Here is an 18527-nt window from a genome sequence, read left to right as displayed (position 1 = left end):
ACGGTGGAGGGCCTGGATTTTGCATTTTGTCTGAATCATGGTAAAATGCACATGATAAATTTTATCATCTTAGCCATTTCTGCTTTCTTCCCCTCTTTCTTTCTTTCCCCCTTTCTTTCTTTTCAGGGCCACACCCTCAGCATACGGAAGTTCCCAGGCTGGGGGTCAAATTGGAGCTGCAACACTGGCCTACACCACAGCCACAACAGCGCCAGATCAGAGCTGTATCTGCCACCTACACCACAGCTCACAGCAACGCTGGAACCTTAACCCACTGAGTGGGGCCAGGGATCAAACCCACTTCCTCGTGGATACTAGTCAGTCTTGTTACTGCTGAGCCACACTGGGAGCTCCTGTCGCAGCCATTTGTAAAAGTACAATTCAGTAGGGTTAAGCATATTCACACCGTTGAGTTCCCTTTGTGGCTCAGTGGAAACGAACCCGACTAGTATCCATGAGGATGTGGGTTCGATCCCTGGCCCTGCTCAGTGGGTTAAGGATCTGGTACTGCTGTGAGCTGTGGTGTAGGTTGCAAATGCAGCTCAGATCTTAGCTGCTGTAGCTGTGATTCAGGTTGGCAGCTGTAGCTCTGATTCAGCTCCTAGCCTGGAAACTTCCCTATGCCACAGATGCAGCCCAAAAAATAAATAAATAAATAAATAAATATATATATATATATATATTCACACTGTTGTGCAACTAATCTCCTCAATTTTTTCATCTTGCAAAATGGAAATTTTATACTCATTAAACAATAACACCAAAATGTGTAAATTTTATGGAATGTGAGTGATATCTCAATAAAGATGATTGCAAAAATAATTTTCAGAATTCCCATTTGTGGCTCAGTGGTAATGAACCCGACTGGTAACCATGAAGATGCAGGTTTGATCCCTAGCCTCACTCTGTGGGTTAAGGATCCGGCGTTGCCGTGAGCCGCATTGTAGGCTGAAGACACGGTTTGGATATGTTTGCTGTGTCTGTGGTGTAGGCCAGCAGGTGCAGCTCCAATTTGAACCCTAGCCTGGGAACTTCCATATGCTGCAGGTGCAACCCTAAAAAACAAACAAACAAACAAACAAACAAAACCCAACTCTCCACCCCTCATGTAACATTGTAACTATTTTGAGATCCAAGAAGTCTTAACCTCTGGCTTCCAACCTTCCATGCCCCAGTCCTCAAACTGAGCTTGCCCTTTGTACAAAGCACCCACCCTCCACGGCCTACCTGGCCTGGAGACCCTCAAGAGTCCAGGCAACTGAGTCCAGGGGAATGATGGATGTTGGGGGCCAGGGGACCTGGGGTGGGGAGCTGGAGCTGGTGTCCTCCTGACTTAGGCTGGGAGGTGGGGGCCTGGGCTGTGGTGCCAGCTTCTGACGATAGGCTAATAACCTTGGGCAACGCACTTTTCCTCTCTGGGCCTCAGGGTCTTCGACCGGTTGTAGAAGGCTTGGTGGGCCTGCTTCCCCGACCTCCATGCCCCGCTTTTTTCTGCAGGGCCATGGGAGAGTCTTCATCTCCTGAGCCTGGGAAGTGGGCAAGAAGGAGATGGTGAATTTTCATTTGACAGACGAGGACACCAAAGGCCAGAGGGACAAGGCCTGTGGAGCAAAGGGTTCAGTCCTGGATCTCAGCCTGGCTAAAGTGTGGCCTTTGGTTTATGGCTCTAGCAGGTGGGCATCTCTGGGGCACCCAGCCTCCCTCTGCAGCCCAGAAGGTGGCTGGGTGGTTCTACAGGGGCACTGAGTGGTCAACAAGGCCTAAGGCAGGGTGAGGAAGACCCTGAAGAGGGCCACAGCCCCCTCCCCGACTCCATTGCCCACTCCTGATGCTCCCGCGGACCAGTTGTTCATCCAGGCCAAGCTTCCGTGTGGGGATTTCACAGCGAAGTGTAGGCAACTGAGTCCAGGGGAATGATGGATGTTGGGGGCCAGGGTGCTAGGAAGGGGGCCCAGGACTGCCAGCTGGGAACTTTTGGCAGGAATGCCAAACATGGGATTCCACTCATGCCTTGGATACCCTGCAGGCCGGTTTTGGACATGAGACCCCCGTAGCACATCTTAGGGCCCTAAAGGCTGAGAGTTCCATCCAGAGAGGCCAGCTTGCCTGGGGTCGGGTGACAGCACCAAGGAGCACCTCCTGCTCTGATGGGTTGCTGCTCCTAGGCTGGCCCTTTAAACCCAGAGTATGATGTCACCTTAGACGGCAAGGGATGGGAGGGGGACTGCAGGCCTGAGGAAGGACTGCATTTCCCAGCAGGCTTGGGGGCACCACACCCCTCCCAGCAGGCGCTGGCTCACTGCAGACTATTAACCAGTCCGGTGCCGTTTGCTACCATTTGAAGTGTCCAGCCCTTCTGAGGGGAAGATGGAGCTCCCTGGGGGGTGGAATGCCTGGGGCAGGCCCAATCTTTGAGCCTGACATAAGATTGGGCCGCTTTCCTGCCAAAGTCCTGGCATCACCTGCAGCTTCTTGGTGCAGACTCCTGAGTCTTCCTCTCTCCTCCTGCGGTCTCCCTTCCAGAACCCAGGAGCCCAGCCCCAGTTGGACCCATCCCGCTCTGCTTCAGTCTGGTGCCCGGGCGCCCGCAGGGATTACCCCTTTGGTCAGGTAGCCCGCCCGCTTTAAGCGGTGTCGAGACTACATCTCCCAGCTGCCCCCGGCGGGAACTTCCTGACGCAGCGCCCCCCCCCCCCGCCCCCCAAACCCGCGGGGATGTGCGGGCCGACTGGGGGAGGTGACTTGATGTCATCGTGAGCAGCTGGGCGGCGGGTGCCGGTGCGCACAGAGCCAGGGCTCCCGCGGTGCCGCGCGGGTCGGGTCCCACGACTTAAGGAGAGGTCTGCGCGCTGCCTCGGCCAGCGAGCCCCCAGGCGCCCGCGCCCCGACCCGGGGCTGAGTTAGGGGCATGCTCCGGCCCCCCCGGAACCGGAGAGAGAACCCAGGAGCGCCGCCGCCCAGCTCCAGCGCCCCGAACCGAACCGCTGCGAAGGGGCCCTGAACAGCCGCTCCCCGCCCCACCCGCAGTTCAGGGGGGGGAAGGGGGGGTCGGCGACAAAAGTCTGGGCTTCTGAGAAGTGAGTGTCCCCGCCACCCGGGGTCCAGATGAGATTTGGGGGTGAAGAAGAAGCCGAGGTGGGGGGAGGGTGCCGGGTTCTAGGAAGGAGGTGGCATGGGCACCCGGCTCCCATTCTTGGGGAAGTCCCTGGTGACCCGGATTAGTGGAGCAGGAACCGGGTCCCATTCTAGGTAGGGTCTGGCTTAGGGGAGAGGCCCTATTTCGAGTGGGGTTGTTTTGGAGCCAGGGGCCTTTTGGTCTGGGAGAAGGGAGGGACGGGTCCCCTCGGGGAGTGGGCTGTACCTCTGCTTAGGGTCTGAGCAAGGTTTGCAGGGAAGAGGACCTGGACACTGAGCAGCAGCCCCACACGCTGTCCTGAAAGAACTGATGGGCTCTCTCTGTCTCTTTCTTGCCAACCGCTCTGCCCTGACTTCTTCAAAAGAGCCAGGGTGGGAACCCTAAGTGGACTCCTCGGACCCCCAGGGACCCCCAGGAAGATCCTGAAACCTGAGCCATCCTCCTCTCTACCGCGCTTGTCCCCCAGAACTGGGCAGTTGCCGAAGGCCCTTGAGGGGGGGGCCCAGGACTGTGGTTGTGCCCCCCCCCACCCACCACACAGGATGGACCCAAGTTAGTCAGCCCAGCCTCACTCAGCGTCCTCTGGGCCCAGAGGGAACCTCAGGCGCGCTGAATGCTTGACCTGCTGCCTGGCCGCCATGGAGACGAAGCTGCCCCCTGCGAGCACCCCCACCAGCCCCTCTTCCCCAGGGCTGTCCCCTGTGCCCCCACCCGACAAGGTGGACGGCTTCTCCCGCCGTTCCCTCCGCAGGGCCCGGCCCCGGCGGTCCCATAGCTCTTCTCAGTTCCGCTATCAGAGCAACCAGCAAGAACTCACTCCACTGCCCCTGCTCAAAGGTGAGCCCGGCTGCTGGCTGCGAGAGTACCTGCGACCTGGGGGTGGGGGGTGGTGCATGCGAGCCCTCGGGGTGGGGGAATGGGGTAGTAGAAGCAGCTGGCAGCTGTGATCAGAGGGAATCTGAATGGCACCTTCCCAGTGAGGGACTCTAGCATCTGAGCTGACCCCCACCCCCCAGCCCTCTAGCCCTCTCTGCTGACGCATGGCCTGACTGGCCTGTCATCCTTGGAGGTGGGGCATCTGGAGGTGGCGCCACCCTGGGGGGCAGACCAGGGCCAAGGGTGGGGCCTACAGCCTGGGTTCCAGGAGGCCACTAGCAGCCCAGCTGCTGCCAGGGTCCTGGAGCAGGTGCTTAGCCTGGCTCCCTGCAATCACCGTGTGGTCCCCCCACCTCTTGGCTACAGGACCCAACTGGCTGAGGCAAAGGGGGCCCCAGAGATCCTCCATCCTGGCCCTTGTCCCCACTTCTCGCTCTTAGAACAGAGTGCCACCTATAAGAGGAAGGCAGTGGCTGTTTGGGGCACCTGTGGAAAGCCTGGACATCCAGGGTCTGTTACCTTGCTTCAAATTCAGGCCATCAGGTTCTCTGATGGTAAATGAAGCTCCTTTACTTCCCAAGAACAGAGGATGGGACAGAAATTGTTTGCTCTCCACAGGGAGTGGGGCATGGCACAAAACATGGGGTCTGGGGGCAGAGGAGGCTGCCCTAGGGATGAGGAGGGCGCACCCCTGCCCAGAGCTGTGGCAGCTGGAGCCCGGGCTCAGCCTCCTCCTTCCTCCCCAGATGTGCCAGCCTCTGAGCTGCATGAGCTGCTGAGCCGGAAGCTGGCCCAGTGTGGGGTGATGTTTGATTTCTTGGACTGTGTGGCTGACCTGAAGGGGAAGGAGGTGAAGAGGGCGGCGCTCAATGAGCTGGTGGAGTGTGTGGGGAGCACCCGGGGAGTCCTCATTGAGCCCGTCTACCCAGACATCATCCGCATGGTGAGTCCTCTGCGGAGGCCTTGGCAGGCACGGGAACCCCGCTGCTGGCCCCAGGGAATAGAAAACCTCAAGGCCCACATCTTCCTGCCTCCCTGCCCATCCCAGCCCCACAGCTGCCCAGCACCAGCCAGCGTAGGTCACTCCGTGCCTCCTGGGCTTGTCCCGCCCTGCACTTTGACTTCTACTCTCCTCCAGCACGTCCTCCACGTCTTACTGCCATGGCCGGGCTCAGTTCCTGCCTCTTCCATGAAGCCTCTCAGTGCCCAAGCTAGGAAGCTCCCTTCCGCTGCTTAGAGTGTCTGTAGACCTTAGCGCTTTCCATCTAGTCCTCCCTGGTGGACAGCACCCCACAGAGGGGCAGGGATGTGTCTTGTCCTCCCTGGGTCCCCAGCCCCTGGCCCAGTCCTTCCATGAACTAGGTGTTCAGGCAGAGATCACCAAGCTGTGAGTCTCTTGCTGTGACACGTGCCAAGGCCCATGCAGCTTTGAGTGAGGAATGTCTTGGCATCTGCCTTCAAGGGCTCTTCCTTAAAGAACCCCGACTCTGCCCCTCAGATCTCAGTGAATATCTTCCGGACCCTGCCACCCAGTGAGAACCCTGAATTTGACCCTGAAGAGGATGAGCCCAACCTTGAGCCTTCATGGCCACATCTTCAGGTATGATGCTGGGGGAAGACGGGGATCTGAGTTTCAGAAGAGATCTGAGGAGAGGGTAGAGGGTCTGCTGAGGTCCTGGACTGTTGGATGAGGGCCAGAGGGCAGGGTGAATGGGGGAGGCTGATCCCGAGCTCACTTTTTCGTCTGTCCCCTCCCCCAGCTGGTCTATGAGTTTTTCCTGCGTTTCTTGGAGAGCCCAGACTTCCAGCCCTCCGTGGCCAAGAGATACGTGGATCAAAAGTTTGTCCTGATGGTGAAGTGGGAAGCCCTGGCCGGGTGGTGTCACGGGGCAGGGACAGGTTGTCTTAGGAGTGTGGGGAGAGGACAGAAGCCCTCTGGCCTGGCCTTTTCCTAACCCCGGACCCCGGGTCCCACAGCTCCTGGAGCTGTTTGATAGCGAGGACCCCCGGGAGCGCGAGTACCTCAAGACCATCTTGCATCGGGTCTACGGCAAGTTCCTGGGGCTCCGGGCCTACATCCGCAAACAGTGCAGCCACATCTTCCTCCGGTGGGTGCCCTCTGCCTGCCCGGCTGACACCTGGGGAGGGAGGGAGAGAGCTGTGGGTTTGGGGGGGGCCTTGTGGAACTCTGGTTTATTGAGTTTTCCTTGGCAACATATTGCATAATATTGCTCATACAAATCCTGTGAGATCAGGAGAGAAAGGGTATTTATTTCCAGATGAGGAAACGGAGGCCAAGAGATGAAGTAGTTTGCAGGGACTAGGTCTGTTCAGGGAACCCAGGATCTAAATTTTTTGATCCTTGCTGTACCAAACCACAAGGGCCCAAAGAGAGAGATTCTTCCTGCAAATGTGTATTGAGCACCAGTGCTCACTGGGCATCAGGGACCCGTATGGCCTGGTAGCTGAGACTGGCTCTTGAGCTAGATGATCTCTGTTTGAGTTTGGGTCAAAAATTTGGGTGAACTTGGGCAAGTTATTTAAGTTTTCTCCTAGTTCCTTCAGCTCTAGAATGGGAATGGTAGCTATACGAACGCAGGGATAGCCGTCGAGATGAGATGACGCAGTGCCTGCAAAGCGCTCAGTATACTCCTGGACCAAGGCTGGGACTCTGAAACATTAGCGCGTATCATTGGTAGCTCCCGAGTAGGTGAGGCATGATCCCTGTTCTCCAGGAGCTGAGAGTCTATTAGAGCTCCTGCTTATTAACTTTGAAGCATGCTTCATTGAACTGAGCCTTGATTCCTTCATCTGTTAATGGGTTGAATAAGCACCACCTCCTGGGGTAATTGTGAGGAATACATAGCACAGAATAGATGCTCTAAGTGTTTGTCATTCTTTTGGGTGGTTGTCATGAAGAGCAGGTCAGGGTGGGTGCCTGGATGGGCACCGGGTCATGATGGGTGGGGTCTGGAGCAGGAGGAGATGAGGTGGAATGCTTCGTAGAAAAGAGCTTTGAGCTGGGACCCAGAGTGGCACAGGTGGCGGGGCTGAGAAAGCTGATACAGAGGTGGGTGTGGATCTTGAAGTGGGGCCTGGTGTGGGGTATTGGGAAGAGAGCACAGCCTCGGGGTTGGGAGAGAGCCGGATTGATGCGTAGGGTTGGGGTGGGCAGGCGGGATGGCTGAGGGGGGCTGGGCCTGCTCCAGTAGCCTTGAGCCTCTCTGTATCTTTCTCTTCCTCTCGAAGGTTCATCTATGAACTTGAACACTTCAATGGCGTGGCTGAGCTGCTGGAGATCTTAGGAAGGTGACTCTCCCTGGGCCTCAGCTGGGGCATCAGGACTTGGGAGGGGACCCTGAGGCCTGGTCCTCTCAATCCTCCTCATCTCTTCTGCCCCCTTCTCAGCATCATCAATGGCTTTGCGCTGCCCCTGAAGACCGAGCACAAGCAGTTCCTGGTTCGGGTCCTGATTCCCCTGCACTCGGTCAAGTCGCTGTCTGTCTTTCACGCCCAGGTAAGATGCAGGCCTGGCCCTGCCGTAGCAGGGAGCTCCTGACAGAGTCAGGGCAGCCACCCTGGCCTGTAGGGTCAGCCTGACACTCTGACTGCAGCCACATTAAAGCAGGAACTCATGGGGTCCTCCCTCCCCGCTTTCTTGACTGATTCTGTTCCATCTACCTTAGCGAACCCCCGTGACCCTCTAAGGCCCACCTCAGACATCAGCTCTCTGAAGACCTGCCAGCCCCCTCCCTCAGTTCTTCACAATTCGTGCAGATCACGATACAGATTTCGATTAGGGAACCTTTTCTAAAACCACGAGGACTAGTTTTCTGAGTGTTTCCCCTGAGATCATTGCTGTGTCCCTGCGCACTAAACATGGTGCCTGCCACACCCTGGGTCAGTAAATGCTCGGTGAGTGAGAGCATTTACTGACCATTGCTCACAGTGAATGAGCAAACGTCTGGCGCCCTGTCCTGGTCCTCTCCTGACCCCAGTCCCCTTTCTCTCTGCCTATGCCCCCTGCAGCTGGCATACTGTGTGGTGCAGTTCCTGGAGAAGGATGCCACCTTGACAGAGCATGTGAGTACCTCTGGGGGCACGGGCAGGCCCCCGCCCCCGCAGGTCTGACTCCTTCCTGCCTCGCCTCCCACAGGTCATCCGGGGACTGCTCAAGTACTGGCCCAAAACCTGTACCCAGAAGGAGGTATGAAGCAGGGCCTGGCTGTCAGCAGAGGGAGGTGGGGGGGGCTCAGCTTCCGGGGGGCAGTCAGATGTGTGTCGGCAGAGACGGGAACTGCTGCCCCTGTGTCTCTGCCCCCCGCCCAGGTGATGTTTCTGGGGGAGATGGAAGAGATTCTGGATGTCATCGAGCCCTCCCAGTTTGTGAAGATTCAGGAGCCCCTCTTCAAGCAGGTGGCTCGCTGTGTGTCCAGCCCCCATTTCCAGGTATGGGGAAGGAGTGGGGGCCAGGGCATGGTTGGCACTAGCATGGCTTCCTCTGTGCTCCATTTCTCCTCTGGATCTTCCTGGGTCTGGTATTGAGGACCTGCTGGATTTGGGGTCAGGGGGCCTGGGGTCAGGCCTCAGCTGTGCCTCCCACTGCCTGAGGAGGCTTGAGCAAATCACTTCGCCGCACTGAGTCTGATTAAGCTTCCTCGTCTGCGGAATGGGCCGACTGTGGTCTCTTCACAGGGCGGTGCGGGGAGCTGCAGAGACGGTGGCATGGATGCATTTGGGTAGCTGAAATGGGTGTCATGAATGGGGCGGGTGATTGTCATCACTTTCCCCCGTTCTTAGGGGACTCGGATTCACGAGCTCCCCTTCAGAGCTCAGCGAGGTTTCCCCACACCACCCAGGCTGGCTGTGACCGGCGTTCTCCTCGTCTCTCGTTGTCATGAGCTATAACCTGGTGGTTGTCGGTTTTTCCTCCCGGTGACTGGCACCTCTGTTTCCTAAATGCCTCATGTGATTCTTAAAATAGTTGGATGAAGGTAGCTATTGCTAGCCCCACTTTACAGCTTTGAAAACAGGCCGAGGGGTTAAAAAAAAAAAAATGCCTTGCCCAAGTTCATGTGGCCCCTGTGGTGGATTCAGGATGCACTCCTGAGCCTTGGACTCCAAATCCCATGCCCTTTTCCCCAGACCGCGTATAGCTTCCCCCAGTGGGTCACGTGAGCCCTGAAGTGGGGGTGTGTGGAGGGCAGGGCGCCCTGGGTTTGGGGGTTGGAAATGGATACCAGGCCTGGCACGTGTATCAGGGAGGCCACTGCCAGGTGCTTGCTCTACCATCTCGCTGCCCCAGGTTGCAGAGCGGGCTCTGTATTTCTGGAACAATGAGTATATCCTGAGCCTCATTGAGGACAACTGCCATACTGTGCTGCCTGCTGTGTTTGGGACCCTCTACCAAGTCTCCAAGGAGCACTGGAATCAGTGAGTGCCCAGGACTTGACCCAACCCGCAGAAGCTGGGGCAGGGCTGGCCGGTCCGGACCTGGGATCCTTCCGAGCTGGGGAGGATCAGGGAGGGCATCGAAGGTGGCAGAAGGGTGGCAGAAGGGGCAGGAAGAGGGCAGTGCTTGTGCTGTTCAGGGCTGCATGCCGTGTTTGGGACACAGGGATCAGCAGAACGCCGGAGAGGGCGGTGGGGCCTGGCTAAACTTGCTCCCATTTCTCACCCCCTCCGTGGACCCTGCCAAGAACCATCGTATCTCTGATCTACAACGTGCTCAAGACCTTCATGGAGATGAATGGGAAGCTGTTTGATGAGCTCACAGCCTCCTACAAGCTGGAAAAGCAGCAGTGAGTGCTGGGGGGCTGGGCCTGGGGCGGGGGGAGAAGAGCAGAAAGGAAGCCGTTCCTGATGGTCGGAGGGAACCTGAGCGGACACCCACGTCCCCTCTGACCCGATGTTTAAAGTCGCTCCCTGGGTTCCTGCCAAGCATGGGGCCATCCGAGGCGACTCGGCGCTGCAGCCTCCACTAGGCCTGCTGGCACTCCTTCCAGGAGTGGAGCTTCCTGCCCTTCAGCTGGGCCCTCAGGGCCCGGCGGGTCCTGCGGCTCCACACCCCCGGGTGGGACCAGACCGCCCTTAGTGCTGCCTCCCCTGAGTGGAAGGGTCCCAGCCGTTCCTTCGCAGGTGGGGTGGTGGTGAGGGAGGCTGGACTGTAGGTGGGGCCCTCGTGGGGGAACTGACTCACCCTCTCTCCACAGGGAGCAGCAGAAGGCTCGGGAACGTCAGGAGCTGTGGCAAGGCCTGGAGGAGCTACGGCTACGCCGGTTACAGGGGACCCAGGGGGCCAAAGAGGCCCCGCTCCAGCGGCCTACACCCCCGGTGGCCACCAGTGGAGGTCAGAGCTAGAGACCCCGGGAGGGAGGAGCTAGCCCCAGCGCGATCAGCCCTCCCTCCTCCCTTCTGCGCAGGGGCCCAGAGAGATACAAAGCTGCTCCTGGCCTTGCCTGAGTGGGCTCGCCTGGCCCCATGTGGGCAGTTTCCGCTGGGGGGAGAGAGGAGAGATGGTGGTCCTGGCCACAGAACTCTCAGGCCCTCCTGGCAAGATTTGACCAGGGCAAGCTTGACCAGGAAGCTGCCATTGGGGATCTGCCTCTGCCCCACAAAGCTGGGCTCCAGAACTGCAGGCAGGTTCCCACCCCCTGCTCCCAGCCTAAGGCAAGGGGACTCAGCCCCTTGCCTGCCCCGCCTTGTGCCAGCGCGAGGTCCTTCCTCACCCCACCATGGGATCCATGGTCTATTTATTCTCCCCCAGCTCACCTGCAACACAGACATTCTCCTGGGCCTGGGGCACCCTCCTTCCCTCCCTTCCCTTGCCCTGTACATCCTTGTCCCCTTTTTATTTATTGGGCAGGGGGAGGGGTGAGGGCACAGGCAGAAGATTCCCCGTGTCCTGGGGCAAGGGGGGGGTCACAGTATCCACGGTCTCCCCTTTCCCTGGCTGGGGGTAGATTTAATAAAGAGAGAAACTCGAGATCTGCTTGTTTTATTTAGGGGTAGGGACAGGGAAGGAAGTGAAATGAAGGACTGGTTAGAAAGACAGGCGGAGGTGGAGAAGAGACAGACAGCCCCCTCTTCCCAGGAGGGGACAGTCACAGGATTTTCTAACAGGGCTGGAGCTGTCGTCCTTAGGGAGGATATATATTACGTCCTCGGGATATAAGAGACTTGTAGGATGTGCTCCAGCGTTAAACCCTCAGACCAAGGGAAGGGCTGGGGGAGGCTGGGCTAGTAGCGTGAGAGGCGACACATGTCGCACTGGCAGGCCCTGGCCGTGAAGATCTCCAGCTCCTCCCTCCGGTCCCCCCCACAGTGCAGCTGCACCTTCACCTGTGGGAGAGGCGGCGTCTGTTCCAGCCCCCTCCCGCGGGCCATCTCCCATCCCCATCTCCTCTCTCCCCTCCCAAGTGGGCCCCGGCTGGGCTCGGCCCCCTCACCTTCCTCAGGCTGCTGATGGTGCAGCACTGAGAGACGGAGGTGATGTTGTGTCGATAGCCGCTGGCCACCAGCACGGAGTACCGGGATGGGAAGGCACTGGACTCACAGTGGCCCACACAGGCCTGTGCCACATGGGAGCCCTGGCAGGTGCCTTGGCGGTCACTTCGCACGGTCACGTTGAAGGCTGGAAGGAGAAAGGCAGGCGGGAGATGGTGCCTTTGCGAAGGCTCACTCAGCTCCTGTTGCCTGAGCCTCACCGGGTCCTCCAGGGTGCCGCCCACCCCTCGGTCCAGTCCATCAGAGCTTTGCTCCCACCCAGCTGTCTGCTCCCAGGGTTACTTACGGTGCAAGTGGCAGCCTGGGATGGCTGCCTGCTGACCCTGGCCTTCAGGGATTGCCAGGACCAGCAGGCAGAGGAGCAGGGTTTGGGGGGAGGCCATGGGCATCTGAAACACAGTGGGTAGACAGATGTCTCTAGAGGAGTGAGCAGGGGGGAGGGCGAGGGCTTTAAGTTGGCGGAGCCAGGGCTAGGCTGGTCTCCGACGGGGCAAGGCATGCAGAGAGGGCTGTCTTTTCCTGGCATCTGCCTTTGGGTGCGTGTGCTTGTGCATGTGCGTGTCTGCCAGTGAGTCTCTCCGGATGCGTGTGAGGGTGAGCAGCTGTCTCAACGTGACTTGTGTATCAGCCCACTGCGGTGATGCTCCCCTGGAATTTCCTCCACCATCTGGAGCACAAACCTCTGCCTCCCTCCATCTGCCCCACGCTGGTCTGCAGGACCCTTATCTGCAGTCCCCAGGCCCTACCGGGGCTCTTCCTGCCTCAGTGAGCTCACCGCTTCCAAGGCCCAGGAACTGAGTGGCTGGAGTGGCTCCTCTTGCCTCCTGTGGTCTCCAGCCGCGAGGCTCTCCCAGTTTTTATTTGCCAGCATTCTGCAGCCACGCCCTCTCGGAGATCGGCTTTCAGGCCTGCCTCTGCCGAAGCCTCACAGCAAAACCACCTGGGAAATCCTGCTCTTCTCTGAGGTGTGGTCCTCAGAGGGCGGACGGATTCTGCTGCCCTCCTGTCCGAAAGCAGCCTGCGCCCCGGGCTGGGGAAGTGAGGTGTAGAGAAAGCCCAGGAGCCGGGAGAGGGCAGCGTGTGTGCAGGTGGGGCGAGACGGCTCCGGACTGGGCTGTGTTGTGGCCACCTGGGTTCTCTGCTGTGTGACTTTAGGCAGGACATTTCTGTTTAGGGCTTTGCCAGCCCAACCTTAAACTATTGAACTCACCATTGCCTCTCACCCACTGCAAAGGAGAGCATGGACAGGAGAAGTGATAGTGGGGGTCTCCTGAGACGCTTGGTGGCAGAGCCAGGGAAAAATGGGGGTTCCCAAGTCCGTTTCAGAGCTTTATTTTCACTGTCGAGTGGGTGATTTCTCATCCTGGGGGTCAGCTACAGAGTGGGGCTCCTGCTAATCCCTGGAATAACAGGGACTTGACTCCTAGAAGAGCGCGAAGCTGTCGACCCCAGAAAACCTGATCATTGAGTCCAGCCCTGGCTCTGGTTTTACTGGTGAGGCAACTAAGGCTCAGAGAAGGAAAGTGACTAAAGGTCACACAGCTAGTTCATGCCGGGGGCAGATTTGAAAAGCCAATCTCTTACTGTTCATGCATGGTGCTAAATTATACTTGGGGCAAGAACAGGGCAAATTAGAAGAAGACCCCTGGTCAGCAGGAGCCACGGGGGCTGGGGCAGGGAGGAGATCCAAGGACGCCGGTGGTGGTTCTGGCCCACACGCCCTAGGGCCACTGCCTCACTGACCTTCTCAGGGTGCTGGAGCCAACCACACAGGCTGCCAGGGCGGGAAGACACTTGAGAGCTCATCAAATCCTACCCCTTCATTTTCCAGAGGAGAAAATAAGAACCAGAAAGGAAACTGACTTGGCCAAGGCTTCACTGTAAGTTCGTCAGTCCGAATGGTATTCAGCTCTCTAGATTCTGGAGCTGTGCCTTTCAACAGCTTCGGAAGGAGGCTGTGTTTGGGAAAGCCGGGCAAGGGCTGCAGACACAACCTGTCCCTAGCCCTCTGGTCCTCACACACCATGCTTCCCCCTCAGCCCTCTTCCCCTCAGGTCCCGGGCCCTTCAGCAAGCCCAGCTCTTCCCTCCCCACCCAAGGGAAGGGCATCAGAACAAGGGGTCTCCGAGGGACCTCAGCAATCTAGCCCCAGCTTTCCCACTTATTGGGGAAACTTTCAGCATCTGACAGATAATCGGCTCTGTTTAAAGACTAGGCACGGTGACAAAGGCTCATTACCTTACAAGGTGGCCCATTAGATACTGGACATCTCTGCAGTTAAAAAGTGTTTCCTGGGAGTTCCCGTCGTGGCGCAGTGGTTAACGAATCCGACTAGGAACCATGAGGTTGTGGGTTCGATCCCTGCCCTTGCTCAGTGGGTTAAGGATCCGGCGTTGCCGTGAGCTGTGGTGTAGGTTGCAGACGCGGCTCGGATCCCGCGTTGCTGTGGCTCTGGCGTAGGCCGGTGGCTACAGCTCCGATTCAACCCCTAGCCTGGGAACCTCCATATGCCGCAGGAGCGGCCCAAGAAATAGCAACAATAACAACAACAACAACAAAAAAGACAAAAGACAAAAAAAAAAAAAAAAAAAGTGTTTCCTTTGTTCTGAGCTCAAATGAGTGCCCTCAATTCCCATATATTATTGTGCCCCTCTGTGGTGGCCACACAACACAAATCTAGTCTGTCTGTTCCACATAAGCCCTTGGGTTACATGAAGACAGATTGGATGTCCTGGTCTTCTCCAGGGCCCTAACCTACCCTGACTTCCAGTTAATCCAATAAACTAATCTCCATTATTGCCAAAAGCCAAAGGGGTGGGTAAGTGAGAAGCATTTATCTACCAAGAGACAGCGCTTTGGGGTCAAAGTGGGTGAATGGAGGAGACGTGATTTCTTGAGCGTCAGCAGGGCTTAGGACACTGAGTCTTGTAAGACTTTGTTCTCTAACCCCCCCCAGGGGGGTTTAAGATTTGAGGTCAGGGAGTTCCCATTGTGGCTCAGTGGTAATGAACCTGGCTTGTATCCATGAGGACGCAGGTTCGATCGCTAGCCCCGCTCAGTGGGTTAAGGATCTGGAGTTGCCTTGAGCTGTGGTGTAGGTCACAGATGCGGCTCAGATCTGGTGTTGCTGTGGCTGTGGCGTAGGATGGCGGCTATGGCTCTGATTGGACCTCTAGCCTAGGAACCTCCATATGCTGTGTGTGTGGCCCTAAAGAGACAAAAAAAAAAAAAAAAGATTTGAGGTCAGGTTCAGACCCCACCCACCCAAAGCGTTCTGTGGACAGTAACCAGGGAGACCCCGGGGAGGTTTCAGGCATGGACGTTTCCCTATATCTTGAGGAAAGAGTTTGCTCTCTTTCCCTCTTTCTAGCTCACTAAATTTAGTCAATAACTCTTCATAAATAATTTATTGTCATTAGGAATCTAAGTGCTGGAGATGAAAGACCTAACTGGCCCATGGAGCAGTAAAATTCTCAGACTAGAGCATTTCAGAAAGTTACATTCTTTTCTTAGTGTTTTAAATTGGGAAAAAACATTCCATTGTGAAGAGGCAAATGACTGGACGAACCCGCGGGAGGACTCAGGGAGTTGGGGCTCTCGGATCCCGTGACTGGAATGTCATAAGCAGAGGGTGGACTGGGGGAGTCACTGCAAGAGACAGAGCCCTTCCCGCCGCTGCACTCAGAAGTCTCACTGGGTGCTCTTTCTGAAGAAATACCGAAACGGGAAGAGAGAGCTGCAGGAAGGAGAGCAGAGCAGGTTGAGACTCGAGAGGCCCACGTCCCTTCTCCCAGGCCCCGTCAGGGCTCCAATAGCTAGGGCATTTTTGCTCTGAGAGACCACTGAATAAAACTCAAGTCTGAAACAGCAGTTGAAAAGGTACCAAAGTTAGATTGTACTCAGGAGGCGGAAATGAAGAAGAACTGCAATGGGATGGCTGAGCCCTCCAGAGATAAAGGGATTTGCTAACTACACTCTGCAAAAGAGACTCTGAAGATAGAGCCTAGATTCAGAGGGAGAATGGAAACAATTTGGTAAGCAAATCATGTGAATAACCCAAACACAATAATGGTCTCTGTCTCAGCAGCATGTATGGAATCAGGCCGAACGCTGAGCACATCGGGATGGGGTAGGTCGTATAAAAACGACCAAGACACGATCTTCGTTGAATTCACAGTTAGGGCCCTCATGCTCAATCTCATTTCCATTATCTGCCCTGGGCAAAATAGAGGTTATGCAGGTAAACTGTTTTCTCATCTAATTTCCCTGAGAGACTCAAGGAGGCAGGCTCTGGAGCTAGGTTGCCTGGATCTCAGTTTGATGCAGGAAAGAAATCTGTTCTACCTTAGAAACCCAAAGAAGCCACTGGTTTGCAGATCTCCGGGTCCTTCAGGTGGAGGGGGATTGTTTTGCTGCAATGGTGGGACAGTCTTCCCTGCTGGGCTGTCTCCCCACTTAGAATCTGCAAGGAAAACACTCAGGCAGGAAAAGGTGTGAGTCTGTGGGTGACTTTCGTGTGAGCAGGAGAAGGCAGGATATTGAGCGTGAGCCAAGGGCAGCCTCAAAGCAGGGTTGTTTAAAGCCCGGTGAATTGTTTGCTTCGACCTTCCCAGTTTCATCTCAGTGCAGTAGATGCTATTCTGACCTTGGAGTATTTTCAGAGTCAGGTCCCTCAGATTTTTACACTGCTCAAATCCTAGACACCTACCACGGCTGGTGTGTTGTCGCATGGAATGACAACTTGTTGAAGAACTCACCTGCTTACAGGCCTGCATCTATGATAACTGCAGTCCACACTGAATCCTCATGCTGAGTGAAAGAGCAGCAGGATGAAAGGACAACACCTCCACGTGCATTCCCAGCCCCTGCTGAGCGTCCGTCTGCACCTTATATTAACACTCACGCTCCCAAGGGAAGAGGAGGAGAGACAGCTTCCCAGAGATTGTTCTCCAGGATAGAAAAGTGAAACACATCCCTCCCAAGGTCTCTGTAACACTCACCAGTTTTACGACAGAAATGTTCTAAACTCGTGGGAGCGTCAGTTTCACTATCAGAAGCACATGGACATGCATTGCCCCCTTCACTCCTTTTGGGAACCACGGGGCTTCTGCTACTCAAGAGCGGGCCCCCAGCCTGGAGGATGGCCAACGCCGAGCGCGCCCAGACTCAGAGCTCTGTGCTGCTCCGCATGTCAGAGAACTAAAGGGGACAGGACGATTACTGAGGAGAAGAAACAGGAATTTCCCAGAACCTACCCTGGTCCTGGACATCAGTGATAGCAAATGCTGGAGTTTCCTGCCATTCCTGCTGGGTTTTTCTTGCCTTGTTCTGATAAAAAGACCAAGAAAAGTCTTAGATTTGACACTTTTACAGCTTGGTGGTCTGAATGCTATTTGCTGGGGAGGTGATTTCACCTCTAGCTCTGGGCCTGGATTCTGACTGCCCAGACAGATGCCGTTTTTCCTTCCATAGGACTGTTCTGTTCTCACCTCATCTTCCCAAACACTGTCCCTCTAAAATCATAATATTTAAGAGCTAAGAACAAACCAAGCTGAGTTTAACATACCATTCCATGTTTGTGAGTGCCAACTATTGCCAAGGACAGAATATTGAGGTTTTAGAAATCAGGAGAACCTTTCCTTTACCTTCGAGAAAAGAATAATCTATGTGGTAAAACTGACATATAAACTAAGTATTACAAGACAGTGTGATAAGACGATTCCATCCGTCTATGCAGGTGCTGTGATTGCTGAGGAGGAGTGGATACAGGGGGCAGTGGTTATTCAAGGACGACCTCACAGGGGAAGTGTTATTTAGATGGGACCTTGGTGGACGGCATCAAGGGACCAAGAGAGGAGAGCGTTCCAGATGGGGACATGATGTACAAGGGCACATTGCCAATAAACATGTAAATAGGAGCAGCATGGCTAGAGCCAGGGCAGCAGAAACATGACTATGGCATAAGCAGCCGGCACCCTACAACGCAAATCTTATTATTTCTCCCTGTGCTACAGCTTATAGACCTTCTTCGGCACTTTGAAGGGATATCCTACAACCTCTATACTATTCCAGGACATACCCTGATAGTCAGAAACATGGTTTATGTATTTCCTTTGCGACTGTCTGCCAATTGGCCACTCCCTTCCTCTGGACAGAACCTAAGGGCCTGACTACCCCGTAGTGCTGGGGGAGTTCCTTGAGTCATTTTGCAGGTGAAGAATTCTACAGCAAGAGGGCTACAGACTGTGAGGGTGTATCTAGGGGCAGAGGCACAGCAAACTCCCAGGAAAGTTAGCACATATCCCCCATCCTAAGCACAAGCTGATTTTTTTTTTAGGGCCACACCTGTGGCATACGGAAGTTCCCATGCTAGGGGTTGAATCAGAGCTGCAGCTGCTGGCCAAGCCACAGCCACAGCAACGCCGGACCTGAGCTGCATCTGCTACCTATGCCACAGCTCACAGCAAGGCCGGATCCTTAACCCACTGAGTGAGGCAAGGGATTGAATCCGGATCCTCATGGATAGTAGTCAGGTTCTTAACCCACTGAGCCATAACAGGAACTCCTAAGCTAATATATCTGATAAGCTTTTCCACAAAGCCCTCAAATCCCATATGGCAGCCACCTGGGTTAAGTGCCCCTAAAAGTGAAAGGGGACTCTGGGCAGAGGAGGCCATCCTTACCTCTTCTACATAGTGGGGGGATGGAATTTAGAGGCCAGTTCTTTTAACTTGAGGGAATGATTCTTACAAACTTAATGAAACTACGACATGGGGTTTAAATCCTGCTGCACTGACCCTAAAGAAAGCATCTACCAAGGTTAGGTGGGGACCAGGACGGCAAAAGCCTTGGGGCAGAGGTATAGCCTGCTTCTGAACCAGGGCAGATTTCCGTCTAGATAGTTTAGCCTTGGGGCTCTCCTGAAAAAAAATTTTTTTTTTTTCGTCTTTTTTTTAGGGCTGCACCTGCGGCATATGGAAGTTCCCAGGCTAGGGGTCTAATCAGAGCT

The 18527-nt window shown here is 55.7% G+C and overlaps 3 protein-coding genes across 3 annotated transcripts in view; 1 reads left to right on the top strand and 2 right to left on the bottom strand.

Moving 5' to 3' along the window:
* On the top strand, nt 2342–10997 carry PPP2R5B (protein phosphatase 2 regulatory subunit B'beta). Its single transcript, XM_005660724.3, has 14 exons — nt 2342–3077; nt 3501–3973; nt 4759–4955; nt 5511–5612; nt 5773–5865; nt 5990–6120; nt 7262–7321; nt 7421–7529; nt 8042–8095; nt 8169–8219; nt 8342–8461; nt 9318–9445; nt 9712–9813; nt 10225–10997. Exons 2-14 carry the CDS (start codon nt 3775–3777, stop codon nt 10370–10372), a joined length of 1494 nt encoding a protein of 497 aa, XP_005660781.1. The 5' UTR covers nt 2342–3077; nt 3501–3774; the 3' UTR covers nt 10373–10997.
* Nucleotides 10870–13851, bottom strand: GPHA2 (glycoprotein hormone alpha 2). The gene is made up of 4 exons (XM_003122551.4): nt 12294–13851; nt 11805–11907; nt 11461–11645; nt 10870–11353 (listed from the first exon to the last, which is right to left on the bottom strand). Exons 1-4 carry the CDS (start codon nt 12387–12389, stop codon nt 11252–11254), a joined length of 486 nt encoding a protein of 161 aa, XP_003122599.2. The 5' UTR covers nt 12390–13851; the 3' UTR covers nt 10870–11251.
* Nucleotides 14738–18527, bottom strand: part of MAJIN (membrane anchored junction protein) — a 35025-nt gene continuing 31235 nt past the window's right edge. Inside the window, exons 9-11 of the mRNA XM_005660723.3 lie at nt 16774–16846; nt 15863–15980; nt 14738–15254 (exon numbers count right to left, since the gene is read on the bottom strand). Of these exons, the coding sequence (XP_005660780.1) occupies nt 15209–15254; nt 15863–15980; nt 16774–16846 (237 nt within the window). The 3' untranslated portion in view covers nt 14738–15208. The remainder of the gene's footprint in view (nt 15255–15862; nt 15981–16773; nt 16847–18527) is intronic.

The sequence above is a fragment of the Sus scrofa genome, chromosome 2, assembly GCF_000003025.6.
Source record: "Sus scrofa isolate TJ Tabasco breed Duroc chromosome 2, Sscrofa11.1, whole genome shotgun sequence".
Taxonomy (NCBI): domain Eukaryota; kingdom Metazoa; phylum Chordata; class Mammalia; order Artiodactyla; family Suidae; genus Sus; species Sus scrofa.
This window is presented reverse-complemented; position numbering and strand designations above follow the sequence as displayed.

Excerpts from the sequence above, each read along its gene's own strand:
- PPP2R5B (XM_005660724.3), top strand. The coding sequence starts at position 3,775 with ATGGAGACGAAGCTGCCCCCTGCGAGCACCCCCACCAGCCCCTCTTCC. Across the intron at positions 3,974-4,758 it reads TCCACTGCCCCTGCTCAAAG|ATGTGCCAGCCTCTGAGCTG; the intron begins GTGAGCCCGGCT and ends CTTCCTCCCCAG. Across the intron at positions 8,220-8,341 it reads AAACCTGTACCCAGAAGGAG|GTGATGTTTCTGGGGGAGAT; the intron begins GTATGAAGCAGG and ends CCCCCCGCCCAG.
- GPHA2 (XM_003122551.4), bottom strand. The coding sequence starts at position 12,389 with ATGCTGGCAAATAAAAACTGGGAGAGCCTCGCGGCTGGAGACCACAGG. Across the intron at positions 11,908-12,293 it reads GTTCCTGGGCCTTGGAAGCG|ATGCCCATGGCCTCCCCCCA; the intron begins GTGAGCTCACTG and ends ACTGTGTTTCAG. Across the intron at positions 11,354-11,460 it reads CCATCAGCAGCCTGAGGAAG|GTGAAGGTGCAGCTGCACTG; the intron begins GTGAGGGGGCCG and ends CCTCTCCCACAG.